Below are 24,503 nucleotides of genomic sequence, written 5' to 3'. Positions count from 1 at the left end.
TAGGGACACCAGAAAAGGCTGAGTATAGAGAAGAGACTACAGTCTCTGGAGCTCTGAGATTCTCCAAGATTTAGTTCAGATAATGAGATGGAACAGTCAAGCAGCATGAGGGAGTGGAACCAGTGAACTAGAAAAATCAAAAGTGGTATCCTAGAGGCAAAAACCTTCAACAAAATTAGAGAACTAAACTCAACCATACGTTAAAAAGATCATTTACCTATATCAAGTGGGAATTAACCCAAGGATGCAAGTGTGGATCCATGTTCATAAATCAATCAGTGTGAAACATCACAGTTACAATAGGAAGAATGAAAACTGCATAATTATCTCAGTTGATGCAAGAAAGCATTTGACAAAGTAAATATCTGTTCATGATAAACTCTCAACAAAGCGAGTTTAGAAGGAATATGCCTTAATAAGTGCCATATATGGAAAACCCATAGCTGACATCATACTTGGTGAAAAACTGAAAGATCTTCCTCTAAATACAGGAACAAGAGAGAGAGATGTCTACTCTCAACACTTTTATTCAACACAGTACTGGAAATCTAGCTACAGTAGACAAGAAAAAGAAAGAAAAGGCAACCAAGTTGGTAAATATTTGGTTTTTTATACTTTTATATTTATAGTATCATGGTATGTGCAAATCACAGTTTGCACATACCATGATACTATGTATAAAATATCATAAAGACTTTGCAAAAAGGAAACTACTAGAACTGATAAGTGAAGTCAATACAGTTGTAAGATACAAAATCAATACACAGAATTCTGATTTTCTATACACTAGTAACTAGTAGGAAGAGAAATTAAGAAGCAATCCCATTTACAGTTGCACTAAAAAGGAAACTAAAATACCTGGGAAAAAACTTAACCAAGGAGGCCAAAGACTAGTACTCCAAAAATTATGAAACACTGATGGAGGAAACTGAAGATGACACAGTCAAATGGAATGATATACCATGTCCATCGATTAGAAGAAAATAATTACAATGTCTTTACTACCCAAAACAATGTACACATTTAATGCAACCCTTATCAAAATAGCAACAGTACTTTTCACAGAAATAGAAAAATAATGCTAACAAAAATCTTTTGTTTTATACATGTTTTTTTGTCTTCAAAAAATTTTTTGATAATCAGAAAACCTAGAAAAGGATTTGTACTTAAAGCAAATGCAGTTCATTGTCATGAGATTAATAGCAAAAATAATGGAAGTCAGTTTTTTTTAGTAGTAAAATATCCTAGATGGAGATTTGTATCCTATTTTCTGTAATTGACTGGTATCAACTAATAATCATTCTTCCTAGGTATAGAAAACTGGACATTTCTCAGTGTGGTAAAAATTTTAATTTTGTTTTGAAAAAAGCCAGTTTAAATGCTCTAATGGAATGAATGCTAATATAAAGCTATTTTCTTATTTTATAACTTGATAATGTGGAAAAGAGTGGTTTAGTGTTTGATAAGTTCTTTTTTTGCTTAAAGATAAACAATTGCTTTGATTTGTGTCTTACATCTTATAGTAACTCTGGAATAACTGTTACCTTGTAAATAAGCATGTGTTTGTGGTATACCTTTTAACAGGTTCTATCAAATTTACTTTTGATATTAAGTTGCTTTCTACAAATAACAGTAATATCAACCAACATATTCATTTGTTACTTCCAGTTAACTGTTCAAAAGAAATATTCATAGGAGCTTAATTAGATTTTTTTTCTTTATTTCCCTTCCTGGTATAAAACTACAAAATANCTCTTAGAAAAAAAAAAAAAAAAAAAAAAAAAAAAAAAAAAAAAAAAAGCAGCAACATACAAAAGACCTGCTTGTCTCTATTTTGTAACGTGTGCATCTTTGTCTTGCTTTTTAGAGCTACATTCATGGAAGCAGCCAGGCTCAGTTCGTGGCGGAGTCGCACATTATTCTGGTACTAAGTATCCTTTAAAATACTGGTGGATTGCAAAAGGGCACACCAAAGTTGTGTGCTATCAAACTGACTTTTCCTGATGTTAATCAAGATTTTTAAAAAGACATTTTAAACTTACTATGTTACTAACTTTCTAGTTCCTATGCTCTTTATTTCCTATTATATAATTTTGTGTTTATTCTGAATCATTAACAGATTATAACTGTATCTTTTTTGATTAACTATTGAAATTGCAAAGTATAGCTTTTGCTCTGCATTGGTTATCTTTGGTTAAAGTCTTTGTGTGGAGTTTTGTGTGCTTTTACCCTAGAGGATCCCAATGGGGAGAAAAAAGTATCCTAAAATATAAAAGGCAGGATTTAAAAACATTATCTTAGGGGCGCCTGGTGGCTCAGTTAAGCATCTGACTTCAGGTCAGGTCATGATCTCACAGTTTGTGGGTTCAAGCCCCGCGTCAGGCTCTGTGCTGACAGCTAGCTCAGAGCCTGGAGCCTGTTTTGGATTCGGTGTCTCCCTCTCTCTCTGACCCTCCCCCTGCTCATGCTGTCTCTCTCTCAGAAATAAATAAAAAAAAAATTAAGAAAAAAACCCCAAAACATTATCTTAGTACTGGTTCCCTTAACATTATGGTAAGGCAGAAGAGGGATATTTAAGATGGTTAGATGTTGTTTTTGGAACATACTAGACTAAATGTTATGAATAGAGTTATGGTTTGGTGGTAAAGGCTAGGAAGATAAAGATAGTAAAGCAAAGAGATAAGATTAAAGTATCTAATTAAAAACAAACTCTAAATACTCTTAGAATGGAATAAAGTTACTCTTTGGGTAAGCAACTATTTCTTGGGAAACACTGATATTTGTGTCTTGTGAAATATTTGAAGCTTAATTTTAAGCTTCCCTTAAGGGAAGAAATTCCTAGTTTCTGCACATCAGAGGGGCCTTGGGTGAGAAAATGCAGTATTTCCAAATCTGTTTATTGGAAAATAAGGGAAGGCCATCTTTACTCTTTACTTGTGTCTCGTTATATACATGTGTTTATGAAGCAAAATACACTAAAATACATTGGTAGGAAACAAAGTATTTATTGCAGGTAACGTTTTAGCTCTTATTTATTGTAGGCTTTTTCTTTTCTATCCTGTTTCCATCCATGATGTAGCATTTTAGCAGTGTACTTTATTCAAAGCAGCTAGTCGATTAAACACATCAGGAGTACCTAGCAAAAAGCTGCGTTGAGACCATCACTGGATGGCAGGAATTCTCCAGGGTTTTATTTCATGGCTCATTGACATCAAGTTGAGATTTGGGATGCAAAGAAATTTCACAAGCAGTATGAAGTCTTCTATAGAGATTTTTTAAAAAATTTTTTAATGTTTGTTATTTTTGAGAGAGAGGGAGACACAGAATCTGAAGCAGGCTCCAGGCTTTGACCTGTCAGCACAGAGCCCGACACAGGGCTCAAACTCACAAGCTGTGAGACCATGACCCAAGCTGAAGTTGGACTCTTAACCGACTGAGGCACCCAGGAACTGCTTCTGTAGAGATTTTTGACAGTAATACATAGAAGAGTTAAGAGTACTTATTCTCTTTAAGCTACCAATAATTACTTATTGCTTTATTTCTCCTGAGTTTTTGTTTGTTTTACAGATACTCGTGAAAGAGAAAAGTTCTTTTAAAATGATGGGCTCATTAAAATTCTTGGTGAAAGTTAAAAAGTGGCCAAAGTACTAATTTCTGATTTAACTTTCAGTTGGCAGAGTCTACTGATAGGTTTTCAACTTACCATGTATTTTTTCCTTTATATGAAAAAAAAAGTAAATTCTAGATGGTCACTTTTTGTTTATCTGAAGAGAATATGCCTACTTTTTGGTTTTTCTCCTTCTGATTTAGTAAGCCAAATTACTAGATGCACTTGCTATACGCAAAATTTGTTAAAAAAAAAACCTGTAAGAACAGATGGAGTCATTTGAGGTCATAAGTTATAGATTCATATCTACTAAAAATAAGCTTTTTCTCCCTATTAATAGTGTTTTATTTCCTCAGTACCTTGTTTGGGGGTACTGAGAAGGACAGTTCTAAGTTCATGAGTGAAAACTATATAAAAAAGGAATAAGAAATATTTGACATTTTAGTATAGAATGTGCCAACTAAGAATAATTTAAAAATTCATTTTTATTTTTCATTCAGTTATATTTCAACACTGAATGCAAATGTAAGATATTTGCTGCTTGCAGGAAGGTAGACTGATAGAAAAATAATTGTAATCCAGTGTGACAGGTGTTCTAATCATTGCTTGAAAAGGCCTAGAGACCTTGAACTGACTTTTCAGTTGGTCTTGATATAGCGGAAAAAGGAATTTCCCAGACGAGAATGAGTAAGAATATTCCAGTGGAAGGTCCAGCAGGCACAAAACCAAAAAATGTGAGAGAACATTCAAAAATGCTGAGGGAAAGATCGATGAAAGGTTACCTGGGATGGATCATGAAACTCTTCCCAGCCCTTGCTAAGAAATTGGACCCTTCCCTGAACCCACCAACCCGTAGTCTGTATGTGCCAGTGGATCCATAATGCCCAAGTTCTAGGGTTGGCTTTTCCATTATTTCAACTTTGATCTGTCCTGTAGCTCTCCACATTCTTCAAGTTCTACAATGTGAAGATGATGGCATGAGATAAACATCAGTTGGAAGTTAAAGTGCAAATATCAAAGGGTACAGTAGCAACAGTTTTAAAATAAAAATACATATATTCTTAAGATCACATTTGCTTTCCCTATGAGAAATGCATTTGTTTTCAATCTGTGATAGATAGCAAATGTTTTAGAATGTTATATCCAAGGAAAAACATACAACATAAAAAAATTAATGATGGATGCAAATTGAAGATAATTTTAGATTTAGATCTCTGTAAATGTGTTAACATTTTTTTTTTCAACATCTGTTCTCATTTATCTTTAAACTGACAATCCTCATTCTTAGGAGCAACAGTAAACTTAACATCATGTATAACTGAGAATGGATTATAATATAGTGCAAATATATTTGTTACTCATTCAGTAGCATGCTCCGTGCCTCTGGGTACTGTGTATAATTTATACAAATAGCAGCTTCTGTCTCATGTGGGATTATGTCAATATTTTGACTTTTTAAGCAGTGAGGTGATTGACAGATTCAGTAGAGAAACTCAAGTGTGCACCGTAGTTTAAGTATATATTGTTGTGACATTACTGAATACTAATATGCAAAGTAATACATGAGGTAGACTAGGAGTGTGTGTGTGTAGGCATAGACATTAGCAATCTCAGAACAATAGAAAAAGTTGCAGAAACATAGTTTATCCACTATATGGTTCCATCTCTTACTGTAATGTTGGGACTCTTCAATAAAACACAGCCAAAATGGCTACCCACAGTTTAATGGCAGAAAATCAGCTCTTCTTTCAGAGTTAGACATAGTATCTATTAGGTTTGTAGGGGCTTTCAACTGTACTTTCTGGGCCTTTTCAGAAAAACTTTACAAACTACTGCTTAATAGTCCTTCAGCCTACTCAAGGAAGGAAGCCCTGTCATCACATCTGACAGATAAATGTCGAACATAACCTACATGTTACAAATACGATTTTTTCCCCATATGGTAAGCATGATGTAGGTTCTTTCTCAACCCAAACTGTTTTTTCAATTGATTTATTGGAATGGAAGTTAACATTCAAAGGCCTTAACTTAGAAAGGTATGTTTAAAGAAAAGAGCAAAAGTTGGCTAGTATAAAGCCATTTTAGTTTAATTCATACTTCATTACAACTATTAAATAAAAAGTAGGTTCACAGTTTATTTTTTTTGGTAAAGCCTAGAAGACTCAAGTCTGCGGGAAACATTCTGGCCCTACTGCTTTCTACCAGAATACTTTACCTTGAAGCTAAAGACAACCATGTATCTAGTCCTTCCTTTACTTTAAAATCCTGCTTTGGGGTTGGATGCACTATATACTAAGTTCTTGCATTTATTTTCAAGTATGAATAAAACTAACTTCCTCTGAGATATAACAGTTTATAGTATCTTTGGTAGCAACAGTTGGCAAACTAGGATCAATAGGGTCAAATCCAGTCTATCTACTATTTTTATAAAAAAGTTTTATGGGAACACAGACACAGCTCTTCATTTATGTATTGTCTATGATAACTTTGTACTACAACAGCAGAGTTGAGTTAATGTTATACAGTGTGCACAGGCCAAAGTATCTACAGTTGAACCTTGAACAATATGAGTGTTAGGGGTGCCGCCCCCCCCCCCCGACAGTTGTAAATCCACACAATATGTTTTATTCCCCCAAAATTTAACTATTAATAGCTTTCTGTTGACAGGAAGCCTTACTGATAACACATTCAATACATGTTTTGTTATATGTATTATAGGCTGTGTTCTTACAAATAAAGCCAGAGAAAAGAAAATATTAGGAAAATCATAAAGAGAAAGTGCATTTACCGTACTGCACTGTAGTAACAAAGAAAATTATATAAGTGGACCCTAACAGTGCAAACCGATGTTTTTCAAGGGTCAACTATACTTTCTGGGCCTTTTTAGAAAAACCTTACAAACTACTGCTATGTAGTATGTGTTAAGTAAAGAAATAATTAGGTGGTTGGTTTTTTATCTCAAGAGAGTTGCTACTGAATTTATTATCTTTCCCTGCATTTCTAACTATTTTGTTCCTTATTTTCATCTAACCCTGTGATACCATCCTACCTAATTTCTCTTTTGCTTTTTTGTTTTGCTGCTGTCACGTACTAGTTTGTTATTCAGACCTTTTTCAGCACCTTATTCAGGGGGCCAGTGCCGCTTATTTGTAAAATGTGAAGAGGGTATCTGTGTCTACGAGTTGTTCGTAAATGGGTGAGATAATGAACAGAAATTTGCTGCCTTTTGGGGGCTAACGTTGTAGTGGAAGGAGAACAACAGTATGTCAGTTTAAAAAAATGTCACAGAGGAAAAGCAGGAAAAAAGTAGAGAGGATGAAGGAGGCTTTTCTCATAATGTGTCATTTGAGCAGAAACTCAAAGGGAAGTGACTTATGTGCCTATTTGGGAGAAGAGCATAAAGCAGGGGAATGGTAAGTACAAAGATGCCAAGGCAGAGAGATTTCTGTCTTGTTGGAAAAATAGTGAGTGGGACAAGAATAAGAGCAAATAAGTACAGGCAGTGGATCGAGGTACAAATCATCCAAGGCCTAGAGGCCGCTGGAAACCTATTGTTTATTCAGAGTGACATGGAAAGCTATTAAATTGTTCTGAACAGAAGAGTGACATTACTGATTTAAAGACATCAAGAAAGAGAACATTTTTAAGCACTTAAGGGCAGGAATTTCATGAGCAAGAAACAACAACCAAAATTCATAGGAAAAGAAATATTTTGCCATAGTAAAATGACAACCCTCTGCATAACAAAGCAATTTTAAACACAGTGACATCAGCATCATGGCAGTGTGAGTGGTTTGTCTTTTTGATTTACAACTAATTTGATGTCTGTAACCAAAGTACCTCTGTCCAGTGCACCAGGACACCCCTCTGTACATCAGTACAGTAGATGTAGGTAGATAGGATGTCAGAGGGGGCTGGATATAAAGGAGGCTGAGCCTGCCCCGTACCCACTGGAAGCCATTTGAAAAGATAATCTGGAGAGTGCAAAACTGGTACACTGACCAGAGGTGATTTGGGGGGCCCAACCAGCCTGATGGGGGAAACTGGCAAACCATCAAAACAGAACAGAGCCAAGTTTAGGGGCAGAGAAAAAAGGCACACACACCGTGGTGTCCTCCCTCTGGGCAACACTGCCACCTGCTGGGCTTTGCGGTGGGGATGGGGGCCAGTGCCGCAGCAGCTACCTCTCTGGCGGAAGAGGTGGGAAAGCGAAGTGGCGAGGGACAGATGGCCTGGCAGTGGAAGTAGCAGCTGGAGGACCCATTTCTCCAGAAATACCCAGCTCTCTGAGGCGAAGACCCCATGACTCGGGAGGCAGGAAGAATAAAGGGAGAGGGGCAGACAGGAACATCACAGGCCCCTGTCCCTGAAGGAAAGTAGTTTCTTCCTTACCTGCTCCAGGATTTCAGCAAAAGGTCTGTCCATGGACCTCTGGGATTTCCCCCCGGAGGATCCTCTTACTGCCCCAAGGCCACTCCCAGAGCCCCAGGTGCTAAGACCAGCCTTGCCCCCACTCTGCCACCAGCTTTTTTTTGAACCCCAGTTCTTTTCACCAGCCTGCACCCAAGGGCTCCAGTAAGGAAACCCAAAACTTTGTGCTATAGCACCACCTTCTGGGAAACAAGATAAAAGTTTCTCATTGTCAGCCTGTTGAACTATAACAAACAAGAAGAGTGTGTGCTAGTTCAAATGGGAGAACAGAGGCACACGTCGATAGACGCTGTAAAATCACAATAATATGGTGTCACAAAAAAAGGATAATTCTCCAGCAACTGAACTTCAGGTCATGGGATATTTTAATCTAACTGAATAAAGAATTCAAAATTTCTCTGTGAGACATGAAGAAGAAATTAGCTACAAGAAAACTCAAAGGTAATTCAGTGAACTCTGGAATAAAATTATGAACAAAAAGAGCTTTGGTATTTACCAAATTATAAAAATTGAAACAAATTCTGGGGCTCACGGACTTAAAGTGATGAGTATTTAGAAAGCATGAGGATTAGGGCACATCAGACGAAGAAAGAATAAGCAACTTGGGGATAGGAGTTTAGAAATGAGTTGGAAGAGGAGAGAACTAATGTTTTTAAAAAGGTAAGAAACCGTACAAGCATTGTTATTCTATCAGACACACAAATCTCAGAATAACTGGTATACCACAAGGAAACAGTGGGTAGGGAACAGTTTACTGTAAACTAGTAATAGCAGAGAACTTCCTAAACTTGGGAAAGAAACTCAACACAAGTCTGCCAAGTTAAGGGAACGTATTACTATCTCAGTATAAAAAGATCTTTTCCAAGAACTGTTGAAAAAAAGAAACTGTTGAAAGTGAGGGAATGAAAGGAAGGGAACCTAGAAAGGAAACCCCTATCAGGCTATGAAGAAACTCTCCAGGCCAGGAGAGAGTAGAATGACATATTCAAAGAATTGAAAGGTAAAAATTGCCAGCCAAGAATACTTGATCTGGCACAGTTAGTTATCCTTTAGATACGAACAAGAAATAAAGGCTTTCCCAGACAAACAAAAGTTGAAGGATCTCACCACCACCAGACCTGTTTTGCAAATAATGCTGACAGTTGTCTTTCAAGCTGAAATGAAACAGTGCTAATTAAAGAGACACATAAAACATGAAAGTCTACAAAACTCCGATGAAGGTGATAGAATTAAAAAACTGTAATTCTGTGTTAGTATAGTACATTAACCACTTAATTATAATATAAAGGTTAAAGGAAAGCATTAAAAATAATTACAGCTCCAATTTGTTAATTCACAGCATAAACATTTTGTGACATTATAAATATAAAAGGTGAGGAGTAAAACAGAACTTTTATAGGTCAGTGAAGATAGTCTTTTTCCCCTCCGCTGATAGCAATTTATCTGAGATGTTATATCTAAGCCTCATGGTAACCACAAAAAAAAAAAAATCCGAAGACAGGAAACTAAATAAGGGGGTGGGAGTATGAGGGAAACTGAACAAATCACCATGGAAAACCACAAATTTACTAAGATACAAACAATCAGAAGACAAAAGATAAGATAGTAGTAGTAGGTCCTTATATATCACTTATCATGCTAAATGTAAAAGGATTGAAATCACTAATCAAAAGGTACAGACTAGCTGAATGAAATTTTTTGTTTTTAAACAAGACCCAAATGTATGCTGCCTAGAGGAGACTTGGTTCAATTCTAAACACATGCACAAGGACTCCATATAAAGAGAGAAGGATATTCTAAGCAAATATAAACCAAAAGAAAATGGGATGAGCCCTACTTAGATTGAGCAAAATAGACTTCAAGCCAAAAATGTTAACAAGAGACAAGATAGGTCATTATATAATGACAAAGGGATTGATACATCAAGAGGACATAATGAGTGTAAATATATATGCACCCAACATCAGAGCACCAAAATATATTCAGCAAATACTAACAGATCTGAAAGGAGAAATAGAACAAAATGCAGTAATAGGGAATTTCAGTAAATCACTGTCAGGAATGGATAGGTCGTCCAAATAGATAATCAAGGTGTTGGAAATGAATCACACTTTAGAAGAAATGGACATAACAGACAGAGGATATTCCACCCAACAGCCTAATGTTTATCTTGAGAGAGAGAGAGGGTGCATGCACAAGTGGAGGAGGGGCAGAGAGGGAGAGAATCCCGAGCAGGCTCCATGAGATCATGACCTGAGCCAAAATCAAGAGTTGGACACTTAACAAACTGAGCCATCCAGACACTCCTGTAGAATTTGTTTTTTCAGTATCCTGAAACTTTATGTTAGCTATTTGAGACAGAGAGAGCAGGGAAGGGGGGGCAGAGAGAGAAAGAGAATCTCAAGCAGGCTCCATGCTCAGCACAGAGCCCAACATGAGCTCTATCCCACAACTCTAGGATCACAACCTGAGCCGAAATGAAGCATCAGACACCCAATTGACCAAGTCACTCAGGCACCCTCCATCCAACAGCATAAAATACATTTTCTTGTGAAGTGCACGTGCAACATTCTTCAGGATAAATCATTTGATAAGGCCCCAAACACATATAGGTGCATTTAAGAAGATTATAATCCTACTATATTTTCTGACCACAATGGCATGACACTACATGGCGACAAAAGGAAATCTACAAATAGATGGAAACTAAACAACCAATGGGTTAAAAAGAAATCAAAAGGGAAGTTCAAAAAAATATCTTGCAACACATGGAAGTGGAAATACAACATACCAAGCTCATGGGATGCAGCAAAAGCAGTTCCGGGAGCAAGTTTATAGCAATAAATGGATATATTAAGAAATGACAGTGATTTCAAGTAAACTAAGTTTACACCTCAAGGAACTAAAGAAAGAACAAAATAAGCCCAAAGTTAACAGAAGGAAGAAAATATAGAGTAGAAATAAATAAGATCAGAAAATTAATAGAATGGATCAGTGAAACTAAGAGCTATTTCTTCAGAAAAATTCAAAATTAGAAAAAGTGGAGATATTACAACTAATACTTCAGAAGTACATATAATAAGAGACTTCTATTAATAATTATGTGCCAAGAAATTACATAACTTAGAAGAAATGGATACATTCCTAGAAACGTGACTTGCCAACAATGTATCAAGAAGAAATAGAAAATCTGAACAGATCAAAACTGAGAAAAATATTCTGTCTGTAATCAAAAACCTCCCAACACAAAAAACCCTGGTACCAAATGTCTTCACTGGAGAATTGTACCTAACACTTAAATAAGAATTAATGCCAGGACACCTGGGTGGCTCAGTGAGTTAGGCTTCCAGTTTCAGCTCGGGTCATGAAATCACAGTTAATGAGCTTGTGCCCCACATTGGGCTCCTTGCTGTCAACACAGAGGCTGTTCTGGATCCTCTCTCTCTACCCTTCCCCCTCTCTCTCACTCTGTGTCTCAAAAATAAATGTTTTTTAAAAATAAAAGAATTAACACCGGTCCTTCTCACTCTCAAAAAAATTTGGTGAGTAGGGAAGACTTCCAAACTGATTCTATGAGGCCAGCATTATGCTGATTCAAAACTAGATAAAGGCACCACAAGAAAACTATAGACTAATATTCCTGATGACTATGGATACAAAAATTTCTCAACAAACTATCAGCAAACCAAATTCAAGAACACTTAAAAAGGATTATACATCACAACCAAGTTGGAAATAGAAAACGTTTCCTCTAAGTTCAGGAACAAGACAAGGAGGGGCGTCTGGGTGTCCAGCTTCGGCTCAGGTCATGGTCTCATGGTTCGTGGGTTCGAGCCCCGCGTCGGGCTCTGTGCTGACAGCCAGCTCAGAGCCTGGAGCCTGTTTCAGATTCTGTATCTCCCTCTCTCTCTGACCCTCCCCTGCTCACGCTGTCTCTCTCTCTCAGAAATAAGTAAAATCTTAAAAAATTTTAAAAAAAGAAAGGAATAAGACAAGGATGTCCACTAGTACCACTGTTATTCAAGAAGCTAGAGCAATAAAGACAAAGAAAAAGAAGGCATCTAAATTGGAAAGGAAGAAGTAATATTGTTGGTACTTGTAGATGATATGAGTGTGCACACGCTATTATCTGTTGTAACTAACAATTGCAAATACAACAACCAAACATCTGTTGTAACTAACAATTGCAGTAAAATTACAGATTACAAAATCAACATACAGAAATCAGGTGCACTTCTTTACACTAATGATGAAACTTCTGAAAAAGAAATAGAACCATCCAATTTATAACAGCAAAAGCAAAAATTTGTTAGGAATAAATTTAACCAAAGAAATGAGAAATCTGTACAACAAAACTTCAAGACTTTGCTGAAAGCAATCTGTGTTCATGGATCTGAATAATAATGTTAAAATATCCATACTCCTCAAAGCCATCTATCGATTCAGTGCAATCCTCATCAAAATATAAAGGCATTCTTTACAGAAATGGGAGAAATAGTCCTACAATTGAACCACAAAAGGCCCAAAATAGCTAAAGCAGTCCCAAGGTAAAAGAACAAAGCCAGAGGTTATCACACTTACAGATTTCAAACATACTTCAAAGCTATGCTAATAAAAATGTATTGGAATGGCGCAGAAACAGACACAGAGACCAATGGAACAGAATAGAGACCCAAAATTAAGTTCCTGCATATACAGTCTCCTAAAATTTGTATTTTAGGAGAAGAAGGCCAAGAACACTCAATGGGGAAGAGTCTCTTTAACAAATAGTTTTAAGAAAATGGTAAGCGCATGTAGAATAATGAATCAACACTTTCCTAAAGACAACATCCAAATAGCCAACAGATACATTAAAAAATGCTCAACATCACTAACCAGGGAAATGCAGAACACTGCCACCATGAGATACCACCTCAATTGTGATGACTATTCTCAAAAAAGGTAAGAAATAAGTGTTGGTGAGGCTGTGGAGAAGGTTTGTTCTGGTGATGGGAATGTAATTTGGTGCAGCCACTATGAAAAACTGTATGGAGTTTCCGCACAAAATTAAAAATAAAACTACCATAAGATTCAACAATTGCATTTCTGGGTACGTGTGCAAAGAAAACAAAACCACTAACGTAGATAGGTGTATGTGCACTCCTCTGTTTATGCAGCATTGTTTACAATAGCCAGATATGGACACAATGTATACAACCCTGTCTAATGATAGATGTGTAAAAAACAAAAAGCAAACAACAAAACAAATAATATAATTATATGCACGTGAATAGTGCTGTTTGGAATGATATAGATGGAATTTGAGCACAGTATGCCAAGTGAGATCAGTCAAGAAAGACCACTACTGTATGATACCGCTTATATATGGAATTTTAAAAAGCCAAACTTGACAAAATAGTAAGATGGCAGTTACCAGAGGATGAGATGAAGGGTAAGAAGACAAATGTTAAAGGTACAAATTTAACAAGAGTAGTAGTAAATCAGCCATAGAGAAGTAACACACAGTGAAATGAATATTGACAACAATGTTGGACTATAATCAAACTTGTTATGAGTCTAGAACTTGATTATTTCAACCTTTATAAAAGGATAACTATGCAATATGATAGAAATATTACGACAGTCAAATTACAATATGTAAGTGTATTACATTAACATGCTGTACACCTTAAATTTACACAATGTCTTATGTCAACATATTAAAAAAACATTAAAAAAAAACCCTTAATATGTAAAAAAGAAAATTGCATTCTAGTTAAGGGCAAATGGGCATTGGCTTGGATAGCCTTGGTTTGAATTCTGGCTCTAGCATTGCTTAACACTGTCCCGGTTATTAGCTTCTGTGAGTTTCATTATCCTGGCTTATAAGTAAGAATAAAACAATACCTTCCTCACAGCACTGTTAAGGGGCTTAATGAGAGAAATTCATGCATAGTGCTTAGCTCAGTTGCCTGCATATAGCTGGGGTAAATAAATGTTGGCTATTAGTATTAAATACCTACATACATATATACAAGACAACACCTGAAAGAAAGAGAATCTATATGCAACTCTTTCATGTCCAGAAAAAGAAAATATCCTATAAATTAAGAAAAATACTTACAGGAAAATGAGCAAAAACGAGCAATATACAAAAGATGAAAAAAAAGAGGAATGAGCTTATCAAAAGATACTCAAACTGTTAACACAGATTCTCCCTCATCAGTTTGATAAAATCAATAGTTTGGCAATACTGTTGGTGAAATATAAGGAAAGTACAATATGATTATACCTTAGTTAATTTGAAAATACACATGTTCACTCTCTACAAAACGTGTGGAATCCTTAGAGAAAATATCGCACATGTACATGTAAAAGGTCTTCTTTGTAGGAATATTTGGAAATAATTTTGCATGAGATAAATATGCAATAAATGTGGTATATGCTTATGAAAATCCTATACACAACTTCCATTGCAAATGGAATTCGTGTGAAATTCAAAAATTCCAATGAGAATCCTGTTGCTCCCTCACATAGTTTTTCCATTGTATCCTAAAAATTTGTAGAGGAAAAATAGTAAAAATGGTATGAAGATCTTTTAATAGGGATATATTATACTTGTGTTACCATAGTTAATATCCAATATTCTTTTGCCTAATAAAACATATGTTTCCTTCAGAGTATATCTACATACATGTGTTCTTACAATGCACCTGTATATGTGCACATGGGTGTTTGGATATGTATAAAATTTTACCCTGAAAAAAATTTTATATATAGCTATCCTCTTATTAAATTTTTTAAGCATTTTGTAAATCTTATTTTCCTCAGAAATCGAAATAGTGTTATTTTCCCCATGATTTTATTAACCGAATTTCAGAAGCTATGTAGCAGATGGAGCCTAAATTAAATATTGTACTTATAATATCTACGTAAAATCATTTTAAAATGTCATTTATAATTTGAATATTTGCAAAAAGTATTTTAAGTTAAAATAATCTGAATTTTGTAGGAATATTCAGACCAAATGTGTCTATTTAAATGTGTAGATTAAAATTTGTACCTGAATAAAATAAAGGGTATTAAAGTGAAATACAAAATAGAAATCAGACCTGAGAATTCCCGGAGCAGACAAAATCATTCAAGCCACATAAACACTTTAAAAACTAAATCTAGCCCTTTTCGTGAATATAAATGAACCTTACCTTGGGATATTTCTTGTAAATGCCTCAGATAATCATAAAAGAAACTTTTAAGTCATCATCTTAAAAATGGTATGAGATTATCACTGGTAACCAATCCCTTGCCACTGGCACCCCCATTGTAATGATTACTGTAAAAGTCAACAACTTCTTCACCTTTACTTTAGAAGCCATTCTGTACCTTCATGTCCCTGAGTTTTATACTAGTAAGTCCTTAAATTTGGGAATTCCCAGTTTAAAAACTGTTCTTATATTCTCAATAAACCTTTATTAAGTACTATTTATTGATATGGTGGTTTTAATTTGGTTATTTCTGGATTTTTGGCAAACGTAACAGGGGAAAGATAAAAAGGAAGCCTGATTTAACTCCTTATTAAGGGTCTATACAGTCACAGTAGTTTGCTCCAGGGAGCTAAGTTAAGCAGTAGAAATTCCCTACATATGAACAGTTTGAGTGATACAAGCTTTTAATTTTTTTTCCCATCACTTTATTATTAGCATTGTTCTATGACTCTAAACTTGAGGGTTTTTTTGCAGTTGATTATCCAAAACATTTTAAGAATAAATCCTTAAGATGCACAGACTGAGAATACTGAAATATTTTTCAATACACTGGTACTAAAGAGATAATTCATTCTCTCACCTTACCCTTTTCCGGCCCTCAGGACATGACTGAAACTCTGGTAACTCTAATATTAATTACCCAACTTTCAGTGTTCTTAAACTAAGTATCATGGATCCCCCAAATTTTAATGGTAGTATATGGTATATATTTGTGTTTGCCTTGGTTTGAGAGGGGTAAGGGAAGCAACCTCCAGGGTTGCTGGAGGGATTGTGGGGGGCTAAATGGGCGATGGGCATTAAGGAGAGCACTTGTTGGGATGAGCCCTGGGCATTACATAGTGCTGATAGTGGCTTTTTCTCTTGTATGCTGTAGGCTTCCAGGCAGGTTTGGTTGGTTTCTTGGTTCGTTTTCTCCAGAAAGGGTTCCATAAAGGATTGCTAAACAGAATATATTGAAAACTGTTTGTTGACATACTGGATAAAGTGTTAGTATCCAAAATCTACAAAAACTTATCAAACTCAGCACCTAAAAAAACAAATAATCCAGTGAAGAAATGAGCAAAAGACACGAACAGACACTTTTCCAAAGAAGACATCGAGGTGGCTGACAGACACATGAAAAGATTAACATCTCATCCTCAGGGAAATATGAATCAAAACCACAATGAGATACCACATAACACCTATCAGAATGGCTAAAATGAAGAATTCAGAAAACAAGAGATGTTGACGAGGATGCAGAGAAAGGGGAACAGTTTTGCACTGCTGGTGGGAATGTAAACTGGTGTAGTCACTCTGGAAAACAGTATGGAGTTTCTAAAAAAGTTAAAAATAAAACTACTCTATGACCCAGCAATTGCACTACTAGGTATTTATCCAGAGGATACAAAAATGCTGATTTGAAGGAGCACATGTACCCTATCAACAGCACCACTATCAACAACAGCCACATTATGGAAAGAGTCCAAACGTCCATTGACTGACGAATGGATAAAGAAGATACATACAGACACACACACACACAAGAGAATATTACTCAGTGATCAGAAAGAATGAAGTCTTGCCATTTACAACAACATGGATGGAACTAGAATATATTTCCTAAGCGAATTAAGTCATAGATAAATACCTGACTTCATTCATGGAATTTATAAAACAAAACAGATGGACACAGGGAAAGGCAAGGAAAAATAAGATAAAAAGAAAGAGGCAAGCAAACCACAAGAGACTCTTAAATAGAATAAACTGAAGGTTGCTGGAGGGATGGGGGGGGGGGGGGGGAATGGGCTAAATGGGTGATGGGCCTTAAGGAGAGCACTTGTTGGGATGAGCCCTGGGCATTATTCTAAGTGATGAATCACTAAATTCTATTCCTGAAATCATTATTACAGTATATGTTAACTTGGATTTTAATAAAAATTTAAAATTAAAAAAAACCCAGAAAACTCTTTGGATAAAGAAGTTATTGTAAGCATAAATACCTAACTGGAGAAGTCACACATCTTTTTGTTTTCCAGAAATTGGATAATAGGGTCATTGAAAGACTCAAATATTATATAATTATTAACCAGTACTTTGATATAATGGTTTTGAAAATAGAGTGAAAATATCTACTCTGCAGAGTTTCCCCTTACTTCCTCCACTTAATTGTATAGACAGAGGCAGATAATATTCTTTGAGCTTTCACTGTTTGGAGTAGAAGACACTTAGAGTTATCCTGTACAGGGTACTTACTGATGTGGGTTGTACATATATATAGCAGTAGAAATGAATACAAGGAAACCATAATAAAATCGAAGAATTTCTGGGATAAAATTATTTTAGTTCTCTTCACTTTTTTAATCCATTAGTCATTTGGGCAGAATACATAATAAATGTACTTCCAGAATTGATGAGTTCTTAAATCTTAACATTAGTCTATGTCAAAAATGTTTTATTAACACGGTGAATTTCTTACAAAGGTGAAAAGCTCCTCTTTTTTTTCTTAATCTCTGGCATCTTTCAGTATGGTATGAAAATATTCATCCAGCTGCAAGCAGACATTAAGTACAGAATTTTGTGTTCATTCCTAAAATGTAAATTTCACTAAATTAAAATCCTACTAAATTTGTTAGTGTCTTTTATTACAATGTGCCTGTTTGCTTTTGTAAAATTTGTGATTAGATAACAAAAAAATTTCTGAGTGACACAGTACGTGGTATTAATAAATGTTTCTTTAAACAAAGTAATCTCTGAAACAGCATATTAGTTAGTAGTCAAGCAAAAGAAAGCTATGCACGGAAGCACTCATTGTGAATGGAGGTGGAGAGGGGAAGATCATGGTAAATGCATTCTAATTTTCTATGATTGCCAATGAAGCTTGTCCCTATGACTAGAACTAGTGCATCTCTTCATGTATAACATGAAATGGCATAACTGATTGAGAGTCCATATAAATCATATGTGCTAAGAAAATGACAGTCCTGGAACTTAAGAACATTTAGAGTTAAACCTTCAAAATCTCACAATTTCAGGTTAGTTTTAAAATTAAGGCATATTCAAATACACAAAGAAGGGTAATTTTGTGTTGGATAATAAGTCCTATCTACCTCTGTGTACAGTTACAACTTAACCATTGTGGAACAGGACACATTGTGTTCAGATCCAGAAAAATTAATAGACTTTATTCGCATGTATTTGTACTGTTTCCTTGACAACTACTATAGATGCTGCTATCACCATGGGGATGGTTCTTCTAAATGAAGCAGCAACATCCAAGGGAGATGTTGGAAAAAGACGGAGTAAGTCTGTGTTACTATTTTTGTCGTTTTGTGTTAGTCTTAAGGTTCATTTAAATAAAATGGGAAATCTATAAATTTCTTTTAAAAAGTTCTGATTTAAGTGTTTTGGGCATTTTGTTTATTTGTTTTTTTACTTTACTTTTTGGATGTGTATGTGCAAACACTTAACAATAGATTTCTTCCAAAATGAGTTTGGGTGATTTTCTGTGGAATTGCATATAAAGGAAAGCTGTTCACCCTTGTCAGGGCAGCCCTGACCCATGTATACTGAAGCCGAGTATCCTTAGTAATGACCACACTACAGGGTGACACAAAAATTCTGTGGTCAGAGTCTAGAGATTTTATTGATTAAGGCTGTGCTCCCTTTACCCCCAAAATCAGGTATACATTCAAGGACTCCGTTTTCACGTAGGTGTTGTACACTGAACTATAAAACATTTCGATTACCTCCAAACTTCTTTTGATCAACATTTGAAAAAGGAGTGATCTGTTCATAGTATCTCTTCTAGGGCTTTGCCTTGTCCAGTAGTATTCCAAGATTTACAACTGTACCGATTTCCAGCACTACATTTCTAAGCAAGTTAACTATGTATTATTCTGTTTTTAATTCTTTGATAGAACTATTTCTTTCAGGGGGTTGTAGAAATAAATATTTTTATGAAGTAATAGATTTTGGCAAGACAAGGGAAGAACACAGGAGAAAAATCTACCCTCAGGAGCATAGGTTAGGGATGAAGAGAGGACCTTAAATTTCCTGCCACAAACCTTTTTATAATTAGTATCAGGTTCCTATGTAATTTTATCATTAAACTTAAAATTGAAATTTTCCCCAATACTCTCTGCATTATTGGAACCTTTTAAACCCTGAATTTATAGGTATCTGAGAGGGACAATAATTTATTAAGTTTAAAATAAAAATCCAGACTTACTTTCTTCTTGTAAGTATCAGCTATGGTGATATGTATATAAATAAGCCAGAGTGATTTCTAAATAGTTGTCGTAAGTGTGAAAATATTTGGGATGTAATTTATAGTTTAGTCAGTACTTTGTTTTCCCATGGTTTACTGTTGTAAAGAAACTACCTAAAGACTTGAATGCATAAGCACTGTGCAGAATATCATTTTATGATATATCTTGCGAATAAACAGTATGATGCTCTTGGAATTGACAAATAATGTTTGTCAATTATATATCCTGTATTATTAAAGTAGGTAATAGTAAGAAATACATACATTTTTAATCTTACAACATCTGTGAAACTGAGTTTATAAAATCACTACTTCCAACTTTCCTCTTGGTAGATACTTCTCTACATATCACTCCAGCTCCTAACACTGCAAATTATTTATTCATGTGTAATGTGAGAGAAAGAGACATGGGAAATAGATTTTACAATTATTCCTTTTTGATACATAATAATACAACCACTGTGATTATAATTGCTCAGATCAGAATGATTGTGTCATAGCATTTTCTTACGAATATGTTACCTTGTCTGGGCTGCAGTGGTTTATTCAGTAATTACTACCTCCTCACTAGTACTCACTCGGTTCGGCTCCCTTCCCTCTATACAAGTACTTGAGTAACACTATTTTGTTTGACTGCACAGAATCAAATAAATTTATTGTTTGACTTGATCATGAGCTTTGAGCTTCATTTCCCATGGAGCATGACCAAAGTGGCAAAGGGAGTAAAAGGGTTTTATTTAGCTCCTAAAAATTAAAAAAAAAAAAAAAAAAAATGAAGGATGAAGTGTTTGATAAAAATACCCAATGTGGTCAGGTATAAAGTAGAGCATCAGGTAATTAATCCCGGTTAGTAACATTATTATAAGCAGGGACGTTAATACTGTTATATCTAGTGCCTGGTGTCGGTGATAGTTGGAGAGTCTACACATTTTTAAACAGGTGTTTTTTCATTTTGAGATATTCAGCAACCGGATTCTTTATTGTCTGCCAATATTCATTTGAAGTTCAACTGCATGAACTTTGTCTGAAATGAAATATCACAGAGGCTGCAATTGAATGCTGTTAAGCACTTATGACTTTCAACAATTTGTACTCAAAACTGAATGACATTCCTGTAGAGGTGAATGAAAACTGACAGATTTCTAGACCATTTTTTGACAGTATCATACCTTATCTATTCCTTGATTTCCAGGATTGTAATTAAACATGGTCCCAGGCCTGCTGGAAGAATATTTTTAAATGTATTTTATCATTATGGAAGTATATAGAACTGCTAACTTTTCCTTGTTTTCCTGTTCCTTAGTGTGTTTCATTTCTTTACTCTTCTTTTGTAATTATTTCAGGGTTTTTTTTCAGTATTTTCTAAGAATTACCTGAAACTAATGAAAGTATACAAGTTTTATACAAATGTTTGATTCTTAAGAAATGCTTAGATTTTCCTTAAAAGATAAATCCAATTTCTCTTTACTTATGGCATAGATTTAAATCAGTTTCAATTTTTTAAATGTACTTAAGTTTTTCTTTATTCTAAACATATCTGCATTTAGTTGGCTTAGATTTTTAATAAGTATTTTAACTTTATGAACATATATTTTACTAATAGAAATAAATCTTGTTTAAATACCCAATATATTTGCATATGCACTTCCATTGTCTATATGACACATACTTATTACTCTTTTAGAGTAAAAATCTTCCTAACCATAACAAAAAGAAAAAGAAACAAAGAAGTATTTTCCTTGTTGTCAGCTTGCCTGGTTTAAATTGATAGGGAAAACTTAGACCACAGCACATTGTACTGTAATAGTGGCCTTCTCTTCCTTTGTGAAAACAAACCACTCTTTGACACGATGACCTATAATGTGAGGGGATGTCCCCGCTTTGGCTTTCCAGAATCCGCAGTACTTTGCTCCTGAAGGTTTTACTCCTAACTTTGTGTCCACTGGGATGACTATTTCTAAGTAATAGGCTTTCACCGAAGCAGTAATCTAGTCTGTAATCTAAAATGACATTTCCTTGTAGATATTGCATGGCATCTGAGAAGAATAAAATTCTATTTAGTATTCTGATAATGAAAATGTCTGTGCTCATATAGCCAATGCTTTATAATGCAGGGGCTGATAATCTTGTTTGTGGTTTTCACATATTTTGTTTTGTTTTGATCCCTCTGGGGCATTTTAGTACTTATAGGAACTCTATAAGAGAAGAAAACCACCAGAAGACTTAGATCAGTCACTTTTGTTGTTTTCATACCCCAAATAGTCCATTTTCATTGAGAAGAATGTGGAAAATAATGAATACATTGTATTTTGGATTATCTGGTTTGTTGTGCCTGTATGTGCCATGAACTATTAAAATGTAAGTATACTGATATTAATTGAATGCATTTAAAAAACATGCATTTGGGTTGCATGTGTCTAGACACTAACAGCATTGTCTGTCTCTTTCTAGTCATTTGCCTAGTGGGATTAGGCCTGGTGGTCTTCTTCTTCAGTTTTCTACTTTCAATATTTCGTTCCAAATACCATGGCTATCCTTACAGGTAATATCATTATACTAATGTGCATGCTTTTGTTTTTAACTAGTAAACAGAATTTCAATGATTAATGCATATTTAAAGGCTAATATAAAATAGCTAACTCATTTGCCAAGTGACTTGAAACTCAGTTAAGCAAGTTTTTGAGCACCTACTATGTGTTCAGCTTAGACTTTGCAGAGGAGTTACTAGGCATGGGCCCTGTTCGCGGGCAGGGTATAGTTTCATTTTAGAGATACCTTTTACATATGTATTATGTGTGTACATATAATGAGATGGGTTTAGCTTTGTGGAATTCATCAGAATTTCTTTCTCTAGTTTTGTCTGTCCATCTGATCATTCACATGCAGACTCTCTGGCTTCCTCAGGTTCATGTAGGATACATGTTTCCTTCATTAGATTTACAGTGCTAACAAAATCAGAGCTAACAAAATACAGTATAGGGAAGCAATATGAAGCCGAAAAGATAGCAGTTTTACATTTGACAAGTGATACTCCTTTATTAGTCCAGCACATGGATTTATGCTATAGTTACCTTAGTCATGGTAGAAACTGCTTGGGGTTTTGTTTTCTTGTACTTCATCATTTTACTTTTGAATACGCTTTTATTTTTTTCTCAGAAATTTTAATCAGTTGTCCTGTGAATGATCATGGCAATAAGCAGATGATAAACACCAAGAGCAAGTTTTGCTAAAAGGACTACAGAGGTTACATGCCAGAGATGTGGACAAATCCTGAGCTACAGCCTGAAAATCTGACAGTCCAGGGGGAAAATATACATCTGTACAACTATTTCACTAGAGAAAAAGTCAAGGTGACAGCAGAAGCAAGAGTGAGAGAGGCAATAAATTAAAGAGTGAAAGACAGAAGTAATCCTAGGAAGAGTAGAAATGTAAGATGCTGACAAAGAAGTGAAAGAGATCTCCCCCCAACTGAATTATTCTGTGTGAGAATCTTGGTCAGTTATGAACATGACGTAGCACCACGTTCTCAACCAGCTTCCATTCCCAGAAGCGTGTATCTGTTACACAAGCATCGTAGTACTTGATTAAAAAAAAATCAACTTGCTCATCTCTACAAAGCAGTTTGTAAGGAATCAGAGTATAGATATAGGACACCATCATAATAGGGAAAGGAAAACCTGCAAAACATTCCAGAAGACATATGCTGTCCTGAGTACTTCTGAAAAGACATTTGTGGATATCCATCTTCACAGAAAGTTAGGCCCTACTATTAACCCTGGGGACCAAGGGCTAACTTAATGCCCTCATCTCTGGCAGACATACAGTGAAGGGGGCTTGCAAGAGTAAAGAAAAACGAGTTCTCATCCAAGACCATATCCTTGACTTTGAGATGAACTGCAAGGACAAATACACTTTCTCCCTTAAAAAGAATAAAAAAATTTCCCACTTCTGCCTGCTTTAGATAATACCTTTACTGTGGATAAAACTGTGTAGCTATCCCTTAGTGAAAATGCACATTTGAACAGGACAGTATACACTCACTTAAAAATCACCTTTAGCCAGGGACCTTAGCTCAAGTTCTCACTTTTAATTAAAATTTCTGGGAATTGCAACTTTTTTTTTTACCAAAAAATACCACTGATTGATAGTTTAAAGGTAATTCCGGACATAGTTCTGGATTTTTATCAGTTCCTCATAATTTTGAAATCTGTTTATTTTTTAAAATGTTTTATTTATTTTTGGGAGAGAGAGACAGCGTGAGCAGGGGAGGGTCAAAGAAAGAGGGAGACAGAGAATCCGAAGACAGGCTCCAGGCTCTGAGCTGTCAGCACAGAACCTGACGCGGGGCTCGAACCCACGAACCGTGAGGTAATGACCTGAGTCACCCAGGCGCCCCTGAATTCTGTTTAATCGACAGTCTTTAATTTCTTCTGTATGTTTTATTTTTTATGTGTTTTACTTTTGTTTTTACTTTAATCGTAAGCATCACAGAACCTTAAACCTTTACAGTCTTCATGCTATTTTCTCAGTACTTCACACTATTATCTTGGTTGATCTAACTTTTGAAGGGGATAAAATACATGAAATATTTATCCTGTTTGCTTCAATCTGTCCCACATTTTAGTCTTAAGGTCCCTCCCCTCCCCCCACGCACACACACAGTATCTGTAGGTTTCACACTGTCATGAACCCTCCTAGATTCTTTGTGAGGTTTCAGTAAGCAAACTTCCTGGATTTAAATTCCTGATCAGTAACTAGCTGTGTGACCTTGGACAAGTTACTGGACTCCTCTAAACACTGGTTTTCTCATTTGTAAATGGAAAAATTTACATGCTTCCTAAGACCTTTGAAGGATTACATGAGAGAATGCATGTAAATTACTTAACACATTGCCGAGTCCATGGTAAATGCCATATAGTATTAATTACTCAATAAATGTTAGATGCTAATTAGTATCATTAATTCAGATGTA

The 24,503-nt window shown here is 35.3% G+C and overlaps 1 protein-coding gene across 3 annotated transcripts in view; it reads left to right on the top strand.

Moving 5' to 3' along the window:
- TUSC3 (tumor suppressor candidate 3) overlaps positions 1-24,503 on the top strand; it is a 250,951-nt gene that overhangs the window by 215,259 nt on the left and 11,189 nt on the right. For all 3 annotated transcript variants that reach the window (XM_077772704.1, XM_077772707.1, XM_077772697.1), the window contains exons 7-9: positions 1,868-1,931; positions 18,489-18,563; positions 21,983-22,073. In XM_077772704.1, coding sequence (XP_077628830.1) covers positions 1,868-1,931; positions 18,489-18,563; positions 21,983-22,073 — 230 coding nt within the window. The remainder of the gene's footprint in view (positions 1-1,867; positions 1,932-18,488; positions 18,564-21,982; positions 22,074-24,503) is intronic.

Source organism: Crocuta crocuta, unplaced genomic scaffold (genome assembly GCF_008692635.1).
Source record: "Crocuta crocuta isolate KB4526 unplaced genomic scaffold, BGI_CrCroc_1.0 scaffold140, whole genome shotgun sequence".
Taxonomy (NCBI): Eukaryota; Metazoa; Chordata; class Mammalia; order Carnivora; family Hyaenidae; genus Crocuta; species Crocuta crocuta.
This window is presented reverse-complemented; position numbering and strand designations above follow the sequence as displayed.